This window comes from Poecilia reticulata, chromosome 5 (assembly GCF_904066995.2).
Source record: "Poecilia reticulata chromosome 5, P_reticulata-male-v2, whole genome shotgun sequence".
NCBI classification, from domain to species: Eukaryota; Metazoa; Chordata; class Actinopteri; order Cyprinodontiformes; family Poeciliidae; genus Poecilia; species Poecilia reticulata.
This window is the reverse complement of record NC_088834.1, coordinates 9,107,790-9,127,514: the sequence shown is the minus strand read 5'-3', so window position 1 is coordinate 9,127,514 and position 19,725 is coordinate 9,107,790. Positions and strand designations below refer to the sequence as shown.

Sequence of the window (19,725 nt, the reverse complement as noted above, 5' to 3'; positions counted from 1 at the left end):
AGGAAAAACATATTTTTAAAATAACTTTTTAAATTTTTCTTGTTTTTTGTGCATTGTTGTCTTTTAGGCTTCAATTAATTTATTGTAAAGCACTTCTTTATCTTGAATGGTACTATGGAAATAAAGCTTTGCTTACTTATGTACCCACTTGACATTTATTTTTAAATCAGATTGTGAACTGAATCAACTTTGAGCTTAAGTCCATCAGAGTAACACAGAGACACAAGGAACACACAAACACACTCATCCCTAAGGAAAATTTAGAGAGAGACCAATAAACCTAAATGCAGCTGAAAACAACTTCAAAAAGGGATAACCTGAGAAACAACTGAGGATTATTTTATTGATTTGAAAGGAAAAACATTACCTGTTTGTTTCACTCATTTCAAGCACAGTGTTACTTTGTCATGTCGCTGGTTTCCATCTCTAGACCTACATTTTCTATCTTATGATTTTCAGTTTCCCTGGGCTTCCAGCAATTCATTTACATTTTCTCAACTGTCTTCATTTTCTTTCCTTCCCACCGCTGTGGCAGTCATTTATTCACTACTCTCATCTCGGGCTTTGTCTCTGTCTCATGTTGTATGTACTTTTCCTCTTCATAGCTGTCTCCTACTAGGCCCATCTCTGATACAGTCACCTTGTTAACACTTTAAAGCTGTTAAGATCAGAGAGCTTGACAAGCTGGGGTGAAATGTGGCAGGCCTGCTACTGATTACACAGACTTAAATATAAGACAGCCAATTTGCTGCCAATTTGAAACCCTCAATAAACTAAAGATTCAGTACATTCCCTTTGCAAACGTAAAACCCTGTTCCACAAATGCATCGCTAGTCTACTTTACTCGATTTGGCAGTAGAATTTTATTGTAATCTAATGTTTTTGTCCTAACTAATAAACATCAACTTCTGCAAAAAAAATAAATAAATAAATGCTGAGACTGGAAATTTGCTTTTTTATTACCCAAAAGTTACATGTTTTTTTAGAGAGCAAAAACTGACAGCAAAAAGGGCTTCCAGGACAACATTTGTTGTGGAAAAGCTGACAACTTATGCTTCTCTTTGAATAGCAGCTTCAGTAGTGCATGTTAAGTGTTGACTAGTATGTTTAGATAGTAGTGCAACTTTCTTTTTTGCATAATTAGGTCTGGAGTAATAAAGAATAAACCCCAGCTGTTAGGCAGCCCTCTTATTCTGCTCAGTTTTTTTGACACACTGATTTTCATGCTATTACCCCAGTGGATTCCCCACTGGGAAATTACATGTATTATCTACCAAAAGATAAAATAATAATAATAATAATAATAATAATAATAATAATAATAATAATAATAATAATAATAATAATAATAATAATAATAATAATAATAATAATAATAATAATAATAATAATAATAAAGTGACAAGTCAAAAAAAAAAACTCTTTCTTTTTGACTTTTTGACAGCCCTATTTACCAATTTCTAGTTGTAACTGTTTCAGGTGGACCTCCTGATGTTTGCAGCCCTTTATCTCTTTTTAATAGTTTATCTGTTATTTTTTACTCAGGCCTAATTAAAAATGGTTGTAAAGGCACCTCATCCAACACTATGCCAGAAATCAGTTTAGCATTTCCTACCACTCAGAAGCTTATGTCCCCCAAATAACTCTACATCTGCAGATGACAGCTGGACTCCAGGATGCTTGTTGTTTATCTTGTGAGCTAAGGTCCACTGCAGTGATTCGGTGTGATGGACAATGCTCTTAGATACACAACCCTTCCGTTTTGCAAATTGATCTTTTTGTTAGGTGGCTATGAAGGTTGATACCTGTAATTTTCTGGGGTGTTTCAGATGACAGCAGGGGATGTAATGCTAAACATTTTGAGACAAAATGACACAATCATTACATGTACCTATTGGTTTCAAATGACTTCGTTCACTAAATCCTAAAAGTTATTCTAAGTTTAACACCAACGACAATGGGTCTTATCAAGAGCTCACCATCTGCTCATTTATTTGTGGCAACTCCAGTATCTCCAAGCATATGCTTTAAATTCACTGAGGAAAGGTGAATTAGGTGGATTACATTGGTATTGTAACAAGACAGAGTAGCCTTCCCACCTTGGGAGTATTCTCTTCACTATGGTTGATGCAATTTTGTAGAATCACACAAATCTATTCTGTGCAGGACACTCGAGTGCTGACTTAATCTGGACCTGTAGCCCGTTTTTTCAGATAAGTCCGGTGGCCCCACACACATTTGCTGAAGACAGACAGGCTAGAGAGGAAGAAAGAGTGTCTATCATTAGTCACAGTGTTTGAGTGGAAATGTGGGATCCTAATAAGATGGAAGAAATGGTCAGATCAAGTTAGGGTGGGAGGTCTGTGTTGCTGAAGTGAGTGAAGCAGAATACAACAGCATCCTAAACCGACTCTGTTGGAAAACAAAGCTTAAGTGCTTCGTTCAAGGATTCAAGCAGTATAATCACACTTCTGTGTGTGTTCTATTCATTCTGCACTGCATGAATGTGAGTTAAAGCCTTTTGTAGAATCAGTGAAAAGAGTTTACTAGGCACCATTTTTACCTTCAAATGTCAAATATATTATATGTCAAAATTGCTTAAGAAGGAAATGGTCAGGCTAATCTGAAGCTAAAACACAAAATATGTCATTTGATTTATTGATGATAAGTGAGGGAAAAAACATTTTAACTTTATGTGAATTAAAGGAAATAAACATGTTTACACTTGTGCTTTGATTGATATAAGGAAAGCTTGATATTTCTTTTTTTTTTTTCTGTTTAATTATTTATGTCATATTTGCACCCCAGGTTATGTTTTTGCAGTGCGAAGGACTTGCACTCTCATTCTGACCTTTGGTACTCAAAGTACACTTTAGCTAAGTTAACTTAGTTTTTTTGTTTTGTTTTTTTGTCTGCCAGCTTGAATCACACCAAGGAGGATACACTGACAGAAAGATGGGTATAGAAAGCCTGAGGGTGGAAATTAATCCTGGAGAAAGGAAAACCCACAATGTTTTTACTTGTGTGTGGGGGTTTGTGAATGAGCACACACAGTAGGTTGTGTGTATGTGTGACTTGGAGCACATGTAGGTAGAATGATGTTTCCATAGTCATAGTATTTGTGCAAGTGGATCAACATTTAATGAAAACATATCCCAAATGCATACACATTTCTACACAATCTAATTTAGAAACAACGGCTGAGTAAGAGTGAGTGTCCGGAAGAAAAAAAAAAAAAACTCTGCGATGAAGGAGTAAGCTCACTTTTATTGGATATCTCTCAGAGTCTGGACCAATGAAACTTTTTTTATTATCCTAACTGAAATATTGATACCTCAAAGTACCCAGCAGTATATTTTTCCTCGACTGTTCTTGTATTTCTCTTCCAGATGATTCACAATGGTGAGAGAGGGCAAAAACAGACAGACAAAAGAATGTGGGAGAAAATGGATGAGGGAGGCAATATCAGGGTACAGGCATGCGTTATTTTGCAGTTTTACGACAAATACTAAATGAAAATCCCTGGAAGGGTATTAGAAGTCTGTATTTAATTAAGTCTTTATAAAATATTAACTAGGAGGACAGGGCAATTTCCCTTCTCCCGTGGTTTCCTCAGTGGATTGAACTATAGTTACATTGCAAAGACAGCTTTGAATTATGATTACAGATAGAAGGTGAATGAGAGTGAGAGAAAAGCATGTCCAGAGTGCCCACTAAAGAGCCAAAGGGGATGTTGGGATGAGGGACTGATGCTCCTCTTACCACTATGCCTGGAATGTCTTCAAATCACAGGGAGGAACAACGCTTTGATTTATTGGAGGTCGGTTAGGTTCACTTTTCAGCCCTGGCACCTCTCTGTCTCTTCCTTTTACAATCTTTGAACAGAATTTGATTCCCTAATTTGAGAGTCACATCCTGTGAAGGGTGCATTGTACAAGAGAGGTGTATATTTGAATTAAAATAGTCTTCATCAGGTGCAATGATGACAGTTTGTAAAAAGAAAGGGAAGCAGACCTAAATATACAGTTCCATTTAGAGAAAAAGATAAGGGAGTTGATGAAAGACCTACTGCATACTAATTTTCTTTGGCCTCATTTGATGACTAAATGTAATTTGTTTGACAAACAATCTAACAGTCTGTCTGGTGTTTGCAAACCCAGAGTCCACAAACTAACCAAAAAAGCTACTTGCAAAAATATTTTAGCAGTTGTAAATGCCCTTTGCAGCAACTAATCCTCAAAAGGAAAAATACACTTTAATTTCCATTTGTGCTGATTTATCTGTACAAAAAAAGATGATGTTAATATATGGAAGAGTTTAACACATTTAAAAAAAACAGAACCAGCTGGAAAGATAAAGTTGACCAAACCTTTGCAGTAGCTGTACCAAAATTTAAGTTTACCATTTTATATATTAACTGCCCATACCACACAGATAATTAAATTAGAGCTTTGTATTCTTATTCAGTTTTTCATATATTTCTATCTCTCGTCTCACTTGTTTTATATGCATGGGTTGGTGCACAGTTGTTCTTGATGCTCTTTCTCCTGCGTCGGTTCACTCCTTATGAAACCTATGCAGATTTTTGAACGTATCACCCTGACCATCTTCTCAAGGCTGTAGCTAAACTATTTGTTAATGCAGAGTTTCCTATTATGCTTTTCCCTAGACTTATTGTTTATATGATTTACTCACATTATTCAAATTTTCTGAGATACTGAATTTTGAATGTTCATTCTGTTGAAGTCATACTCATTAAAAATAAATGCTTGGAATATTTAAATGTATGTTTGATGAATCTATTGTATTAGCTTAGTTTTATGAAATTATTGAAAAAAAAAATTAAACTTTTTCTTGATATTTTTTTAGCTGTACTGGGATATAATTTTGCTTATATGCCATGTTTTAGCACTACTTTTTACCACAAGAGCATAAGAGAGATTTATAGAGCACACACCATCTTATAATAAAACAGCATTTGACTGTTGCATAGATGTCTTAAATCAAACAGTTGATAGGTTATGTTAGATACCTTCAGATTAAAATGTGCTCTTCAGTAAGCCTGCATGACTTAAATATGCTGCAGTTCAACCAAATAAATTCACCTAGCTCTTTATCACAGAGATCTTCATCAATCCATGCACCCCCTACATTTTTACTGTCACTCCCTTAGTGATCTAATATGTGGGGGCTTGTCAGTTTGCTATTTCATGTTTCCATTTTCCTTATCAGTGATAAATCAATTCATAAGTTCCATGTAGACATTTTGTACCAGCATTGACAACCAATAAATCAAGGTAATGTTGTCATCAACTTAGAGGTTACTGTAAGGAATGGGAGTTACTTGGTTGCTATAAATAGTGTATCAACTGGAGGTTAGTCAGAGTTCTTGTTTTGTTGTTGTTCAGCGGTCACATTCTGGCCACAGGTTCCAAAAGGAATTGGAATTACAATAGATTAAAATACGATGTAACAAATATTCAGGAAATAAGATTATAGTCAAGTTGTAAATGAGATGGTACTTAACTACCGAGAAAAACAAACTCATATGAAGTATTAAATGACTGGTTATATATATGCTTAGTCAAAAGCAAGATGGTGTGAAATAACAATACATATACATGAAATAAAATACAGAAAAGGGAAAATTAACTCATAGGTAAATGAATTACGATCAGATCATGAGTAAATGTGTCGATTAGCAGGACAAAAAAAAAAATAAATATATATATATATATATATATATATATATATATATATATATATATATATATAATATATATATATTGTGTTTCATAAAAACACTTGCAAACATCAATAAACTTTGTAACAGCAAACAGAACCACTATGACATACTGAATCTGCTCTGTCTGATGTGGTGTTTTTGTTTTTATGCTGTCCTATTTCTGGTTATTTCTTTAAATAAGTAAATAACTAAACTACATTGAAATTGTGGTGTTGCACTGAAACAAACTCTGTAGGGTTTCTCCTGTTTTGAGCCTTAATTTGCATTGAATTACATCTGTATCCAATTTCAGATCCATACAGACTCAGATGAAGGTGAGGGCAATATCAAGTACACCATCTCAGGAGAGGGGGCAGGCTCTATCTTCATCATCGACGAGCTTACAGGGGACATACATGCTACAGAGAGACTGGACCGAGAGGAGAAGGCTTTTTACACGCTTCGAGCTCAGGCCCGAGACCGTCTCACCAATGCCCCTCTGGAACCGGAGTCTGAGTTTGTCATCAAGGTCCAGGACATCAATGACAGTGAGCCCCAATTCTTGGAAGGCCCCTACATCGGCAGTGTGGCAGAACTGTCACCTACAGGTAAGCTACACGTCTCGCTGCGCAGTTAGCCAAGTGTCCTCTGAATAAGATATTTGAGGCTTTGAACACAGAATGGCTTCAAGCTGTCTATGGTGTGTAGAGATTTTGGTTATATAACTTCTATTTAAACTCTGCATTACAGGTGTGTATACTGTAATGCTACTTCCTTTGATCAAAGAACGCATGAAAGGTCTCTAGAGGGCACAGTTCCTCCTACAGTATAATTGAACATCAAAGGAGATGACATGTTAGAAAGTAGAATTGAATTTAAGTAAACTCTGCAAAGTGACATACAGCTTTAATCTGTTGGCAAGAATGAAACTAAAAATTAGTGTGACAGAGCTGGCAAGCAAAGACGAAAAACCTGATGAGATTTGGCGTTTGTTCTGACAAAAGAAATGTTTTTAGGAAAATGATGTTGAGCAAGAGGGTTCGGAGGAGGTACATAAAGTACAAGAGAGGTGCTTGGAGAAAAGCAGATGATTGTGACAGTAAACCCTACTGGTAAAGCTTTTAACAGTGACACAATACCGCTAATCCTGACAAACGTGTTCTTATTGTTAGCAACCTTATTAGCAGAACCCCATGGCTGCCTCAAATTCTCAGTGGAATGGAAAAGAAAGGTGAAAGTAGGGCGTATGAGGCTTCATTAGCATGGCATTAATGTCAAAAACAGCTGATGTTTAATAAACAAAATTCTGTTTGGCTGCCAAGCGATATCACAAAACCATGTGTGATCAGCATGTTGTGCGTGACTCTGCGTGTGTGCATGTGTGTGTCTGTGTTTATTCACATGCAGTAGAGGTTCAGTAAACAGGGGGCACTTTTTTGTTTGAATGACTACAGGAGTGCTGCAAAATGGAATGAGTCTTACCCTATTCAAGCCTGATTGGAATTAATTCCAGCTTCCTCAGCATGATCCAAACCATGGGCATTTTCTGCCTACAGTGTTCTCTAAAAATGAATGGGGTGGAAAAGTGTGTATGTGTTATCATGACTGAGAGAGAGAGGCAATAAGATAGGCCAAGTAAAAGGTAAGAAAAAAAGGTGAAGTAAAAATAAACTTAAGTAAGAAAGACAGAGTTCTGGAAATTGTGCAGCCCATTTTAAGCAGACAAAAGCAGGCCTGTTGCGAAAGAAACATGGACTAACAGAGGCTTTGCTTAGTTAATAGCAGTTAATGCACTTTTAATTGCCATGACCCTTCCACCTTTGTTTGACCCTGTCTCGCTTCAGTCAAATTATGCACTAAATAGGTGTGCAGTTCATGTTTTAAACATGATTGTGCTGTATTCACCTAATGAGATAACATTAAGTGCTTAGTCAAGCATTCTTCTGCCCTGCCCCTCTTTGCTTCAGTTCTGCATTACTGAACATCAGTAAAGCCGGTGATATATTTATTTATCTTTTGACATGTCTACAATAAAGTCACAAGGACAAAGACAATAAAAGTAGTGAAGAAGAAAAAGAACTAATTCCTGACTAGACAATGTTTACTACCACTTCTCTTAGTACTTGTGGAGAGGCAAATCATCATGGTGGACCAAATGCTTAAAAAGGGGGACCAGACAGTGTGCTTCCACTATTGAGGGATGACATTTCCCAGCTCTGGGGAAGTCTGTGGTGTTTAAAAGGAGGCTCTGACTGACTACCAAATGTTGTATTTAGGAGGACCAGTACGGTATTTTGCCAATAGTGATACTTTTCCTCGCAAAATACAATTCAAAACCCATGAGCAGTGCCAGCAGTAAGTACTGGTAGTGTAGATGAACATGAGTGCAATTCTTCTGATCTCCATACTGATTCAGGTAACATTGTTGAAAAACTATGTAGTCTTTTAAAATAAAAGACCCAAAAATAGCAGTTTAAACCAGTTTGATGATATTTGTGTATGTAATGTTTTCTGTTTTCCAAAACCAAAGTGGGTTAATATCTTTTTGAAAACAGTGAAGAATGTGAAGAAAAACATATTTTCATGTTGACATAACAGTAAACTGTGAACGTGGTTTTGCCTTCATACAGGAAAATATGCATTCTTAAGGTGTAAAGGTTTTATTGGGATTTATTAATAAGTTTACTTACATTTAGCGAATGTCTTAGCATCATCCACAGTTTCTCTATAATTTATTCCAGTTGTCAGTGTTTTTGTAGTTTGTTTTGTGTTTGCAGAGGATTTTTGACTTTGTGAAATGAGGAGGGCGTAAAAGCTTAGTAACATGTTGTGTATTCACGATTTTGTTCTTTTCTTGCATGAACCCAGGATATGCTTGAAACCCCGTTGGAATCAGCAGTTTTTTATAATGTAATTTTGAACACGGCTCCTGTGATGTGAAGCAGGGTTGCATTTTATGCTGTGATTCGAAGCAGGTTGGGAGCATTAGCCACACCAGGGATTTGCACACTATGCTGTTTTACAGCCAACTGTATAGGCAAATTGTCTTGAAACACACAAGGCTGTAATAGTAGGAAAGTAATCAGCAGTCAGCTGCCTGGGGCATATTCATCTTTACTTATCACTCCTGTCATGTCTTCCTATGCCATTCTTAGTCATGGCGTCAAAGCCCTCGATTCTGCCTGTCCCTTTTCACACAGGCTTTCTGTCTCTTTGACTATCTGCCTGTTCAGCATTTTTACATAAATAACAATTGTGTGCATTATGTTTTCTCTCTGCATTAGTGGGATAGAGTAAGTAATGTGCAGCCGTGTTATCCACATGAGATGAGATTCCCTGGTTAAAACTTAAAGCTGCAAGACTTTGGCCAGGATCCTTTTACCCTTAACCTCTCATTATTAGCCCAGCAAAGTCACTTTAGGAGGTTAGCATTCTGGTTGTTTTGATGAGTTGGGGTAGGGTCAAGGGGAATGCCTTCATTGACCTAAAAAAACTAGAATATTCTTGAAAGCAAAAAGATAGTGGTTGCTTAGAATGATTTTTTTTGTGCATTTTCATTTAATTTATTAACATCTTTTTAAATGTTTAATGACAATCACTGTCATGTGTAAATGAAGGTGTTTTGGTGGTTTACAGTAAGATTTGTTATTTGCAGGAAATAACATTTCTCAGTTTGATATGTTTTTATTTCTCAACAAGCAACTAAGATCCAGTTTGATTTACTCTGAAGTATTACATTTTGTATATTTTTGCTGTTCATCAATTCAACAACCAGAAAAAAGTATGTTGATTACTGCTGCAGGATAAATGAGTGTTTACAATTAATTAGTGTAATCCAACAGTATGAGCTTAAAAGCAGTGTCCAATTCTTCAGTGGGTTATTGTAACTACTACCTGAATGAAGGCCCAATGGGAGGAGTATCAGAGATCCTTCTTTAATTTAAATAATCTACTGTTGTGTCAAATATGTGATCTAAATTTACTCCTAATGGCGCTTTTGACGCATTTTACCGTTTTACATTTTACCACTTTGTTACATTTACATTTGTGTTATATACTTAAAGATCACAGTTGAATTATATTACAATATCAAAATATATCCATTGCTGAATATTTTGAATGATGAATGCTTACTTACAACTTAATGGTTTTATTTCTATGCCTGTTCAATTCTTATTTAATTTCAAATAATGGATCCATCATTAATGCAAATCATCCACAATGTTAAAAGTTAATGTTGCCTCATTTTCATTTATGAGATAATGATAAGAGTACAGGTCTGTTCATTTAAACACTCATTCTTCTATTATGAATAAGATCCAATCTATCTTTGGCAAAAAGCCCTGAGCCATCCCTTTGGACCCAACTGCATTATGAAAGCTACTTAATGCCACATACTAGGACAAGATGCAAAATTAAAAAGTTCCATAACTTTTAGTATTGGAAGGATTTCTATTTACTGTGAACAATATACAGTTGATATAAATATAACTACTTACCCTTATGCAGAAAGATTCAAAACTGCTGCAGTTAACAACATCATGATACCTTAAAACATATGTGCAAAATATATTTTATGGAAAATTGCCACGAGTTACTTCATTGAAGCTACATTGAAACATCTGCTAAATGTCAATTTGATTCCAAAAATCTAAATTCTGTTTTCACCAAAAAACAAGCATCTCCAAGGTTTTGTGTACCTTTTCTAAACACTATCTTTAAAGGCAAAAGAGAAAAAAAACATTTTGAATAGAATAAAATACTTATATTTTGCAAGTTTTTTGCTCTGGCTTTCTAAAAAAACATTCATCTGTGAAAATCAACTGAAATACAAGTTTCAGTATTTCATACAGCTGTCATGAACTATTGGCAATTTTATTATTCTTTTTAAAAAGTTCAGCAGTCTAAATGGGACATTCTTGACAATTTTAGCTAAGACAATAGCGTGCATAGAGTTCAATCTTCCTGCAGTCTTAATAGATGGGGTCATTTGGACCTCACAAGGATTTTTTATTCTGTATGTGTGCTTTTCCGCTCATGTGTTTTTACCAGATTTTTCTTTTTGTGAGGATTTGGGAAATGACGGTCTGATGGGACAACCCCCACTTCCTCACTGTCTGACCGTGATATTTGCCGCGCTCCTCCTGAGCATCATGCTAAGACTATGGAGGGGTCACAGGGGCTCATGAGGATCAAAGTGTACACAGGTATCCGTAAAGAAAAGGGTATTAAAAATCCACAGCCAATATCATATCACAGTACAGGAAGCGATTCACATTTTAAAAGAATATGAAAACAAACCTAATTGAAACTAAAGACTGATAAAGACAAGATTGACACTGGTCAGGAAGACTACAAAGAACATGGAAGTAATGCAGGAATTCTTAGTTCGTACTGGTTGAGTTCTGCATGTAGTCATAGTTTCCTGTACTCATTTTTTGTCTGGACTAAAGAATAGGGTTGAACAATATAATCTATTTATTCCAAAGAAAACATGTAAGCCTGGCTTAAAGTTTGGTTTAGCACAAGAACAACACAACATATTATGAAAGGAACAACGTGGCAGCATTATTCTCTTAGGTTACTTTCTTAAGATAGACAAACTATACGCAATTCTTTTTGGAAAGGTGGAAAAAAAACAGGAACGGTCCCATGTTTCAGTTTTGACCCAAAACCTTGAGACTTCTGCTTAAAAACGAAGAAAAACAGAGATAAAGAGTGTTTTTTTTTTATCACCACAGTGAGTTTAATTGATTGAGAGACTCCTGAACTAAATTTTATTTGTCCATTTTTTTTTGTTTTAAATGAATAACATATTTTAAACATATAGCAAGAAGATTTTGTGCATGTCTTTGTTATCTTTGATATGATGCATAGATGCGAATGCAGAGTAGTTCACACTTAATGAGATGGTGAACTAAGGTTTGTGCTTTTCAAGGCTTTCTCATTAATATTAAATTTGATCTACCTTTTTTCTCCTGTTGTTTGCCATCTTTAGCAAGTCTGAAATATTAATGCAGCTTTGAGCTAGGCTTTAAAATAAAACGATAAAAAAAAAACTGTGGGTAAAGTAAACTGTATGCCGTGGGTCTGATCATCACAAAAGTTGCATTAGGCTGTGAAATAATTGAGTTTTTAGTTCTGGCACATATAGTGCAGATACATTATTGGCAGTGGCACCCTAAAGCAAAAGCTTATATGCTCCTCACGGCCTGCTAATATTGAAGTAATAAAGACAGGCCTTTTCCAATTTAAAATCACTATTACACTGTGTTACAACTTGCATACTAAGACATCCATCAATCAGTTTTTTCTTCTTTTTTATGTGAGCTGACTGATAAAGTACTATAGCACATTTTCTCAGGTATGAAACCATTTAGTCTCTGAGACGTCTTTTTTTTCCCCCCTTCTCCATTGGAGTTGGATAAGAATGTATCTAAGTGAACAGCTCATGGTGTAAAAAAAAAAAAAAATCCACAGGATAATCCTGTGATTGATGCGGGTTCTATCATAAATGACTTCAGACCCGTTGAGTGGCAGAGATATACATAACATCTATGCCTTGGCCTTAAACTTGAGGTCTACACTGACTGACAAGTCAAATTGTCCAAAGAATGGCAAGATAAATTAACAAGTCTCCAGTTTTTGTGATAATTGTTATGAATTACTGAAAATCACAAATGTTTCAAATGTTACTCAATATTTTATATTCTTAAGCTCATTTATCAAACTATGCCAAAGAGTTTCTGTAACTGTGCACAACATGTCTAATAATACATTCAAATCATAATTCCATATTTATCGGGGATGTTCAAAGCATCTGTACTTGGATTCGTACATGCACACAAAATTTACTTGCTCAACTGTATTTTGATAAATAAATACTTCATGATTAATCAAGAAGTTGATGCAAGGCTATATGCTTGAGATACCTCTTAATTTATAGACCAAATTTACAGGTGACAAAAATTCCTTTTAAATATGACTCCACACTCAAAAATTTTCTTTGTAAGCACTCAGTGTTTAAGACTCTTGCAAACTCAGATTACAAAATACAAGACAGACCAAGTAAGTCTTTGCTTTATTTTGTATGCTTTTGATCTCCTGACCTTTATCCTACACTGTAGTATAATTAGCATAAGAGATGCCCCAAACCCTCTTCATGTAATCCAGAGATTCCAAAGGGGAGTTTATGTAATAATCACTGTTCTTGCTTCTCTGACTTTGATTGGTTCCACAGAACGAATGTTACAATAATAAACCCTTGTCATACTAACAATAGAGGAGGTATTTCCAAACACTGGTACCACAAGAGAACAGACTGCGGCAATGCAGGAAAGTTACAATCAATAAATCCTCCCAGCTACCTTTATGTATATGACTAGTAGCAACATGCGCAAATATGCACTCAACCACACTGCCTGACATAATTGATTTTGGCTGATCTCAGCAGGCTAGGTCATGCTTTTACATCTTTGGGGAAGAGAATAAGCAACTAAGTGGTAATATGGGATTCAGTATGTAAAATTGTCCAACCTTAAAGAAAAGACAGCAGCATGATAGATCTGCAATTATGATACACAAGATTGAAACATTTTTTTTATAAAACTGTGATATAGCACAGAAGCACTGGCACTCTATTCCAAACAGTATACTGGGCTTTTCACAAATAAATTTAGTAGTAAGCAACATAAAACACACATGCAGAGTGGGTTAAGAAGTTATAAATGGAAAAAGTTAAATGCTGGCTTTTGTGCCTTTGATTTTGTGTTCATGGATAATTATTTTATTTTATTATTTAATCCCCCACAGAAACACCCATAATAACAAAATGCAAAAAATTAAAGCTGATGTGCCACACTAGCTCAGAACACTGTCTTGCAAGACAGACCATGATCTGATCTATTAAAAGACACAAGTTCAGAAGAAAACAAAGATTAGATCTTACAATATCATTCAGCAGAGATGAAAAATATCCCTAAATCCTTGTTGAGAACTGAAAGAGGATCAATGTAAGCAGGCCACTGGCTGTTATGACATCACAGATTTTTCTTCTCCTTAAACCTCATTCACTCTCACCCATCTTTCTCTGCCTGCCATCCCTCTCCTGGGGCATTTATGTGGATGAGAGAGAAATGAATCAGATTTGAAGTAGTAAAGGAATAACTTTTCATGTGAAAACATCTCAGCTTTTATGGCTTTACTAAATGATCCATAATGCGGGCAGGGAGCACTCAGTCCTGCAGATTAAGGTGGGTCGAGGCAAGAGAGCGGCTCAGTGTTGCAGTAGTTAGACCCCTCCATTGAAGCCTGTACCAGTATCGCACCAGCTGAGATAGGCACAAATCTCTTTTACGAGGCTGCCTCTTAAATAGCTGTCAGTCTAGTGTCTCACACGTGGCTCACTCCTCCTGCTCCCTTTGCAGTAATTGAACCATCTCTCCCAGAGTGCTGAAATGGTGTGGGAAGCCATTCCGACAGCCTGTGTTGATACCATTAAACCAAACTCATGCATAAATCTGACTATATAGCCATTGTCACTAATCCCCCAATGAATCCTCCACTCCCCAGAAGCAACCCTCCTCCTTGTGTATTGTCACCTCATATGATTAGCTTTTTTTACTTGAATATTATTTGCACTACTCATAAAATATTATTAATATATATCTGGAAAAACAAAACAAAAAAAAAATCCATCCCACACTCACACACACATTTACTGCTTCCCTGCTGTAAATTCTAACAAAGAAATGTCATAACTATGCTGAAATAATTTTGAATTCCAGGAACAAGATTTATTAGAAAGGTTTCAAAACTGCAAAAAGCAATCATTATTCAAACTGTTAGCTCCTTTACTGTGTTTAAATTTATGTTAATCCCACCCACCCTTGGGAAGTGTAAGCACTTTACAGAAATAAATGATACAATTATAGAAATATTAACAAAGAATGTGGATAGAGATTGAGATTAGTGATGAATTTCTCCCCCAATTACTTACCCACTAAGGCTAAGGCATTTAATGAATAACAAAGCTGTACCCTCATTAATGCTGCACAGCAAAGAGCCATTGCAACCCTGTCTAGTCCTTCCTGCTGAGGCAAATCATGATATGATATATTTCTAAACCATTTTGGTTTACTTAATGGTCCTTATCTGTTACAAAATTGCATATTTTGTTGTCTGTAACTAGACAGAGTTTTAAATATTTCTGATTATAAAAAGGGTCCCAAAGTTTAGCTATTCCTGTGTTGCAGATGTTAGTTCTGTGATCTGGAAGGGTTCCCTCTGAGTCTTGCCTGTAGACCCTACTGTGCTCTCTGTGTGCTTTCCTCCTACCATCCAAAGGTCGACTAGCTTACATGTTAGGACAACTATTTTATTTCTTTTTTCAAATTGAATATTGCGTGTAATGGTGCATGGCGGTCTGCGAGTGTGTTGGCCTTGAAAAAGACTGATGATGTGTTCACAAATAATGAAAATTTTTGCCGGCTGCACATTGAAGTTTCACTTCACAGTAACACTGGATTCATATGTTTTTTTTTAAGTGGCAAATATTTTCACAAAATGGTCAACAAATAGAGACATGCAATGTTTCACTTAGAAATGTCTTAATTTTAGGTTAACACACATTTGACTGACCAAGCTTATTGTGATTGGACATGTATTGAGTCAGGCACACACAATCTGTCATTCTCCTCCAAAATCGCTTTGGGAAAGTCAGTGAAAACCAGCATTGTTCAAAATATCTTGGTTTGCTTTGTAGGCAACTAAGGGGGCCATTTTGTTTGGAAAAACAGACAATGATATAATGATCTAATATTAAATTCTTAAAGAAATTACACAAGTGGTATTTGGTCTGTCTCTTAACATTGGTGTTGCAAATCATAAATGGATTGCATGTATGTTTTCCATCCATGTTCACTAATCAAAGACCTTAATGTAAAAATTCATCAATCATCATATTTCCAATGATATACAGTCAGTTACTATTGTTACTTTGTCGTACCTGAACCAAAAGAAGAAAAAAAAAGAACATCAACCAAAACATGTGTGTATTCATCTCAAAAAAATAAATCCCTGTTTTGGGATTTAAACTATAATCATTATAGTTTAAATACACATTGCTTTATCTCAGAGAAATAATTTATTTTAGTGCTGTGAGAAAAGCCTACATTTAAATAGTGAACCCCACAATAGATATGTTTCCCTTCTGTATGTATAGTCATGTAAAAAAAAAAACATATATATATATATATATATATATATATATATATATATATATATATATATATATATATATATATATATATATATATATATGTTTTTTTAATTAGTTCATACAAGTTCATAAGCACTTAAAATTCCATTAGTGCTGCCAGCAGATTCTCTAAGTAATGACTTTCCCTGCATAAAATTTTCTTGAACCCTAAAAGTAAATAGGAATCCAAGAGTAAAACTCATTTATTTCTCCAGTTAATATAAACACATCAAAGAAACATTTACATTTCTATAGTTCTTTCATACCATCTGACGCTGCTGCCAGCAGTATCCAGAAACAGCTCGATGTCTAACTGAGTGTTACCTGGGAAAATTAAGATAAGCAAGTAATCCCATAGATAAAATGGCTTTGTTAGACCCATGGCAGCATGGGCAGAATAATCAGCAGAGTAAATAAGAGATACATTTATGGCTTTTTCCAGAATTGAAAATACCTTACCTTTTACAGTCTCATATTTCCATTAAAGTACGATACCTCCCTAATCGCTCAACTGGAATGCTACATTATTTTTTTTTATACTTTATGGTTCAAATGCAAACTAAAGCCTCTTTCCAGCATATTTATGAGTGCTATTTTAAATTAATTCTGCAAGTGAATCCACATTTTACTGAAGATTTCACAATGCATTTGGTCAATACAGGCCTACATACAGTAGGGTACAAAAAGGTGGTTCAGATGGCACCTTGGAGTGGTAATCCAAGGCATGTGATTTAATGGCTTGCTTGACCTTAATGGTAATCCAGTGCCCCTTCTCCCTATTCCCCTTAGGAACTCCATTCAATGACAGGAAACAAACAGTGCTCTGACACTTCCTACTAATTAGCATCATTAGCATATGGTCATTATGTAGCTGGACAGTAGCATGACAGGGCTCTAAGACGGGCTACAATGGTGACCTTTATTGGACAACACCAGCTGCCAGTAATTACCCATAGAATTGGCCAGATGATTGGAGACAGAGACGGACTCTGTGTCCTTTAAGACCTGTGACGTCTCCAAACATCTTCCTTTTTTGCTTCTTTTTACCTTCATTTTTCTTTTACAAATGTATTTAGAGGCAAAAAAAATGTGCTCAGATGGGAAACAAATATGCAGTCATTTCTTACCATTCTAATTAGGAACTTAAAGTTTACAAAGCTCTGGGCTGAGATTTAACTAAAATGTGTGACTAAATGGGACGATGTGCCTGCGTATCTGTTGCCAGAGGCTTGTGCATGCACACTGGAGACAAAAATATCACACGGAGTGTAAAATAATGATGGGGGGAAAAAAATAAAAAATACACCACACACCCTGATGTCATGTACAAAAAATTCCGATTTTTTTTACCTAAGTGCTGGTAATCAGATGTTGTTTGATCCAGATCTGTGTAGCTTGTGAGTCTTTGAAGATGTTGACAGAAAACTCCATGTTTGCTGTCTGTGAGACAGTCTGTGCAGATGAAAAGAAAAAAAAATCTTAGTAATGTTGCGGCTTATATGCATTGTGAAAAGGTAATTTGAAACTTCAAAATACTTGTTGGGGAAATTATGTTCAGAAAGGTTGAATTTGTTTACTCCTGCCATAACCCACAAATGTATTGATATCGAAAGTATGAAATATGTATGAATGCAAATGCTGGTAGGTGTACAAAATTAAACACATGACTTTTTATTCATGTTAAGAGATCACCTTTTAGCTCTCAACGTTTGCTTAACCATACATGTTCCACCAACCACTGACATCACCATTGTGCGTGCGAGGACTGAGGCAAACATGGAGGACTGTGGCAAATGATACAAGTTTTATGGGTGTGGGGTCGGTTGGACCCCATTTGTAAACACAAGAGTTAAACCAAACTAAGCCTAAACCATAGCTGTCTTATGCTTAACAGCTCTACTTCACCAGTGTGTTTGACTCTAGCCTCCACCGATTTATGATTCCAGGACTAGTCCCTAGTGGGTTTCCGGCTCTGGAGTCTCCATTGCCGTTTTTATTTTTACATTATGCTGTCTGTCTTCTACAGGAACATCTGTCATGAAGGTTACTGCTTCAGACGCTGACGACCCTACATACGGCAGCAGTGCAAGAGTGGTTTACAGTGTACTGGATGGAGAAAAGTTCTTCACTGTTGATAGACATACTGGTAAGAAGAAGCTCTAAAAGCTGCTTTTTATTAATCATTTTTTTTCCTGTGCTGGGTGCTTAAGTATCAGATTAATTTTCAGAGACCAAAATGTTCAAGGTCATAGTCTAAACCATAAGATCAACTGGTTATGCATTGCTATACAATTCTTGCCAGGAAGCTCCATTCCAGTGACTAGCAATATCATGCTGTGTAATTTCTGCAAAACGTAACACCATAAATGTGTCAGTTGTTAGATATGGAGTGGAAAATTATTTGCATCTGTATAAAATTCATCTGTTTTTGCTTTCTGTCTTTAATGTTTTAGGTCACCAAACTAAGTTTAATCTCAAACAATAATAATCTGTGTTTATTGAAAATATCTGTTTTCAAATAATACGATGTATTGGAAGAAAAAAGCTACCCAAAAATAGCCTGGCTGTTGTTAAGTCACAAATTAACTGTCATTATTAAAATTTTTTTGGTTCAGTTTATCTACCCACACCAGGGCCTCCTTTCCTGCTAGACTAATGGGTTCAGGACAGTGCTTACTGAACCTGTTAGACAACGTCAAATTGGCTTAAATGTAATAAACAAGATAATCTTGACTTGAATTAAAAAAAACACGTTTAAGAACAGGTCAGAAACAAAGTCATTGATATCTCTCAGCCTGGAAAGGGTTACAAAGCCCTTTTAAGGCTTTGAGACTCCAACAAACAGGAAGAACCTTAAAAGCTTCCCAGGAGTCATCAGCCTTCCAAAGTTACATTGAGGGCACTCCAATGACTTATTCAGGAGGTTAGAAAAGAACCACGGACATCTAAAGCAGCTATGGCCTCACTTTCCATATTTGAGGTCAGTATTCATGCTTCAACAATGAGAAAAAAAAATATTTAAAATTAAAAATGGCATACATGGGAGAGTTCTAAGGGTAAACTCACTGACAAAAACCCCCGACTAATCTCAGATTTGCACAATGAACATATTGACAATCCCCAAGAGTTTTGTTGAAAAAAAAATCAGTTTATTGAAAAGACAAACAAAGAGTTATTTTGAAAGTGTGTGCCACATTTCAGCTGGCATAAAACTAACAATATTTGTCTGTCCTCAGTTGTAGATGTACGGAAAAACCTCCAACTCTGAAGGTTTGCCTCTTTCACGGTTTCAGGCATTCTAGACTGGAAAGTTGCTGGAGTCCTTTACTCCCCAGTTTTCGGCTTTATCTTCAACAAACTTTATCTTCAAATAATGCTCCATTAATACACCTTGGAAGTCCAAAGCTATTTTTTTTTATAAATCAAAATTTCATTTGAACTTTAGAAATAAATTATTTAAGCAGATTGTTTGAGATACTATAGTAGACTTGGACTGTATTGATTCCACAGTGAGAAATTCACTTGTTATGGCAGCATACTCAGAATAATAAAATGCAAGTGAATGACACAGACAATAGAATAATAGAAATAAGTGTACAAAAGTATAAAATAAACACAGATTCAAAAAATTAACTTACAAAACTCAAAAGAAATATACAAGTATATGATCATTGCACAGACCCCTCTTATAGCTTGGTGATAAGGACATACATAAAACCTTAAAAAATGATTTAAGCTTATC

At 35.6% G+C, this 19,725-nt stretch overlaps 1 protein-coding gene across 2 annotated transcripts in view; it reads left to right on the top strand.

Annotated features, from left to right (window-relative positions):
• cdh22 (cadherin 22) overlaps positions 1-19,725 on the top strand; it is a 165,815-nt gene that overhangs the window by 94,100 nt on the left and 51,990 nt on the right. For both annotated transcript variants that reach the window (XM_008409225.3, XM_008409223.3), the window contains 2 exons: positions 6,039-6,333; positions 18,010-18,129. In XM_008409225.3, coding sequence (XP_008407447.2) covers positions 6,039-6,333; positions 18,010-18,129 — 415 coding nt within the window. The remainder of the gene's footprint in view (positions 1-6,038; positions 6,334-18,009; positions 18,130-19,725) is intronic.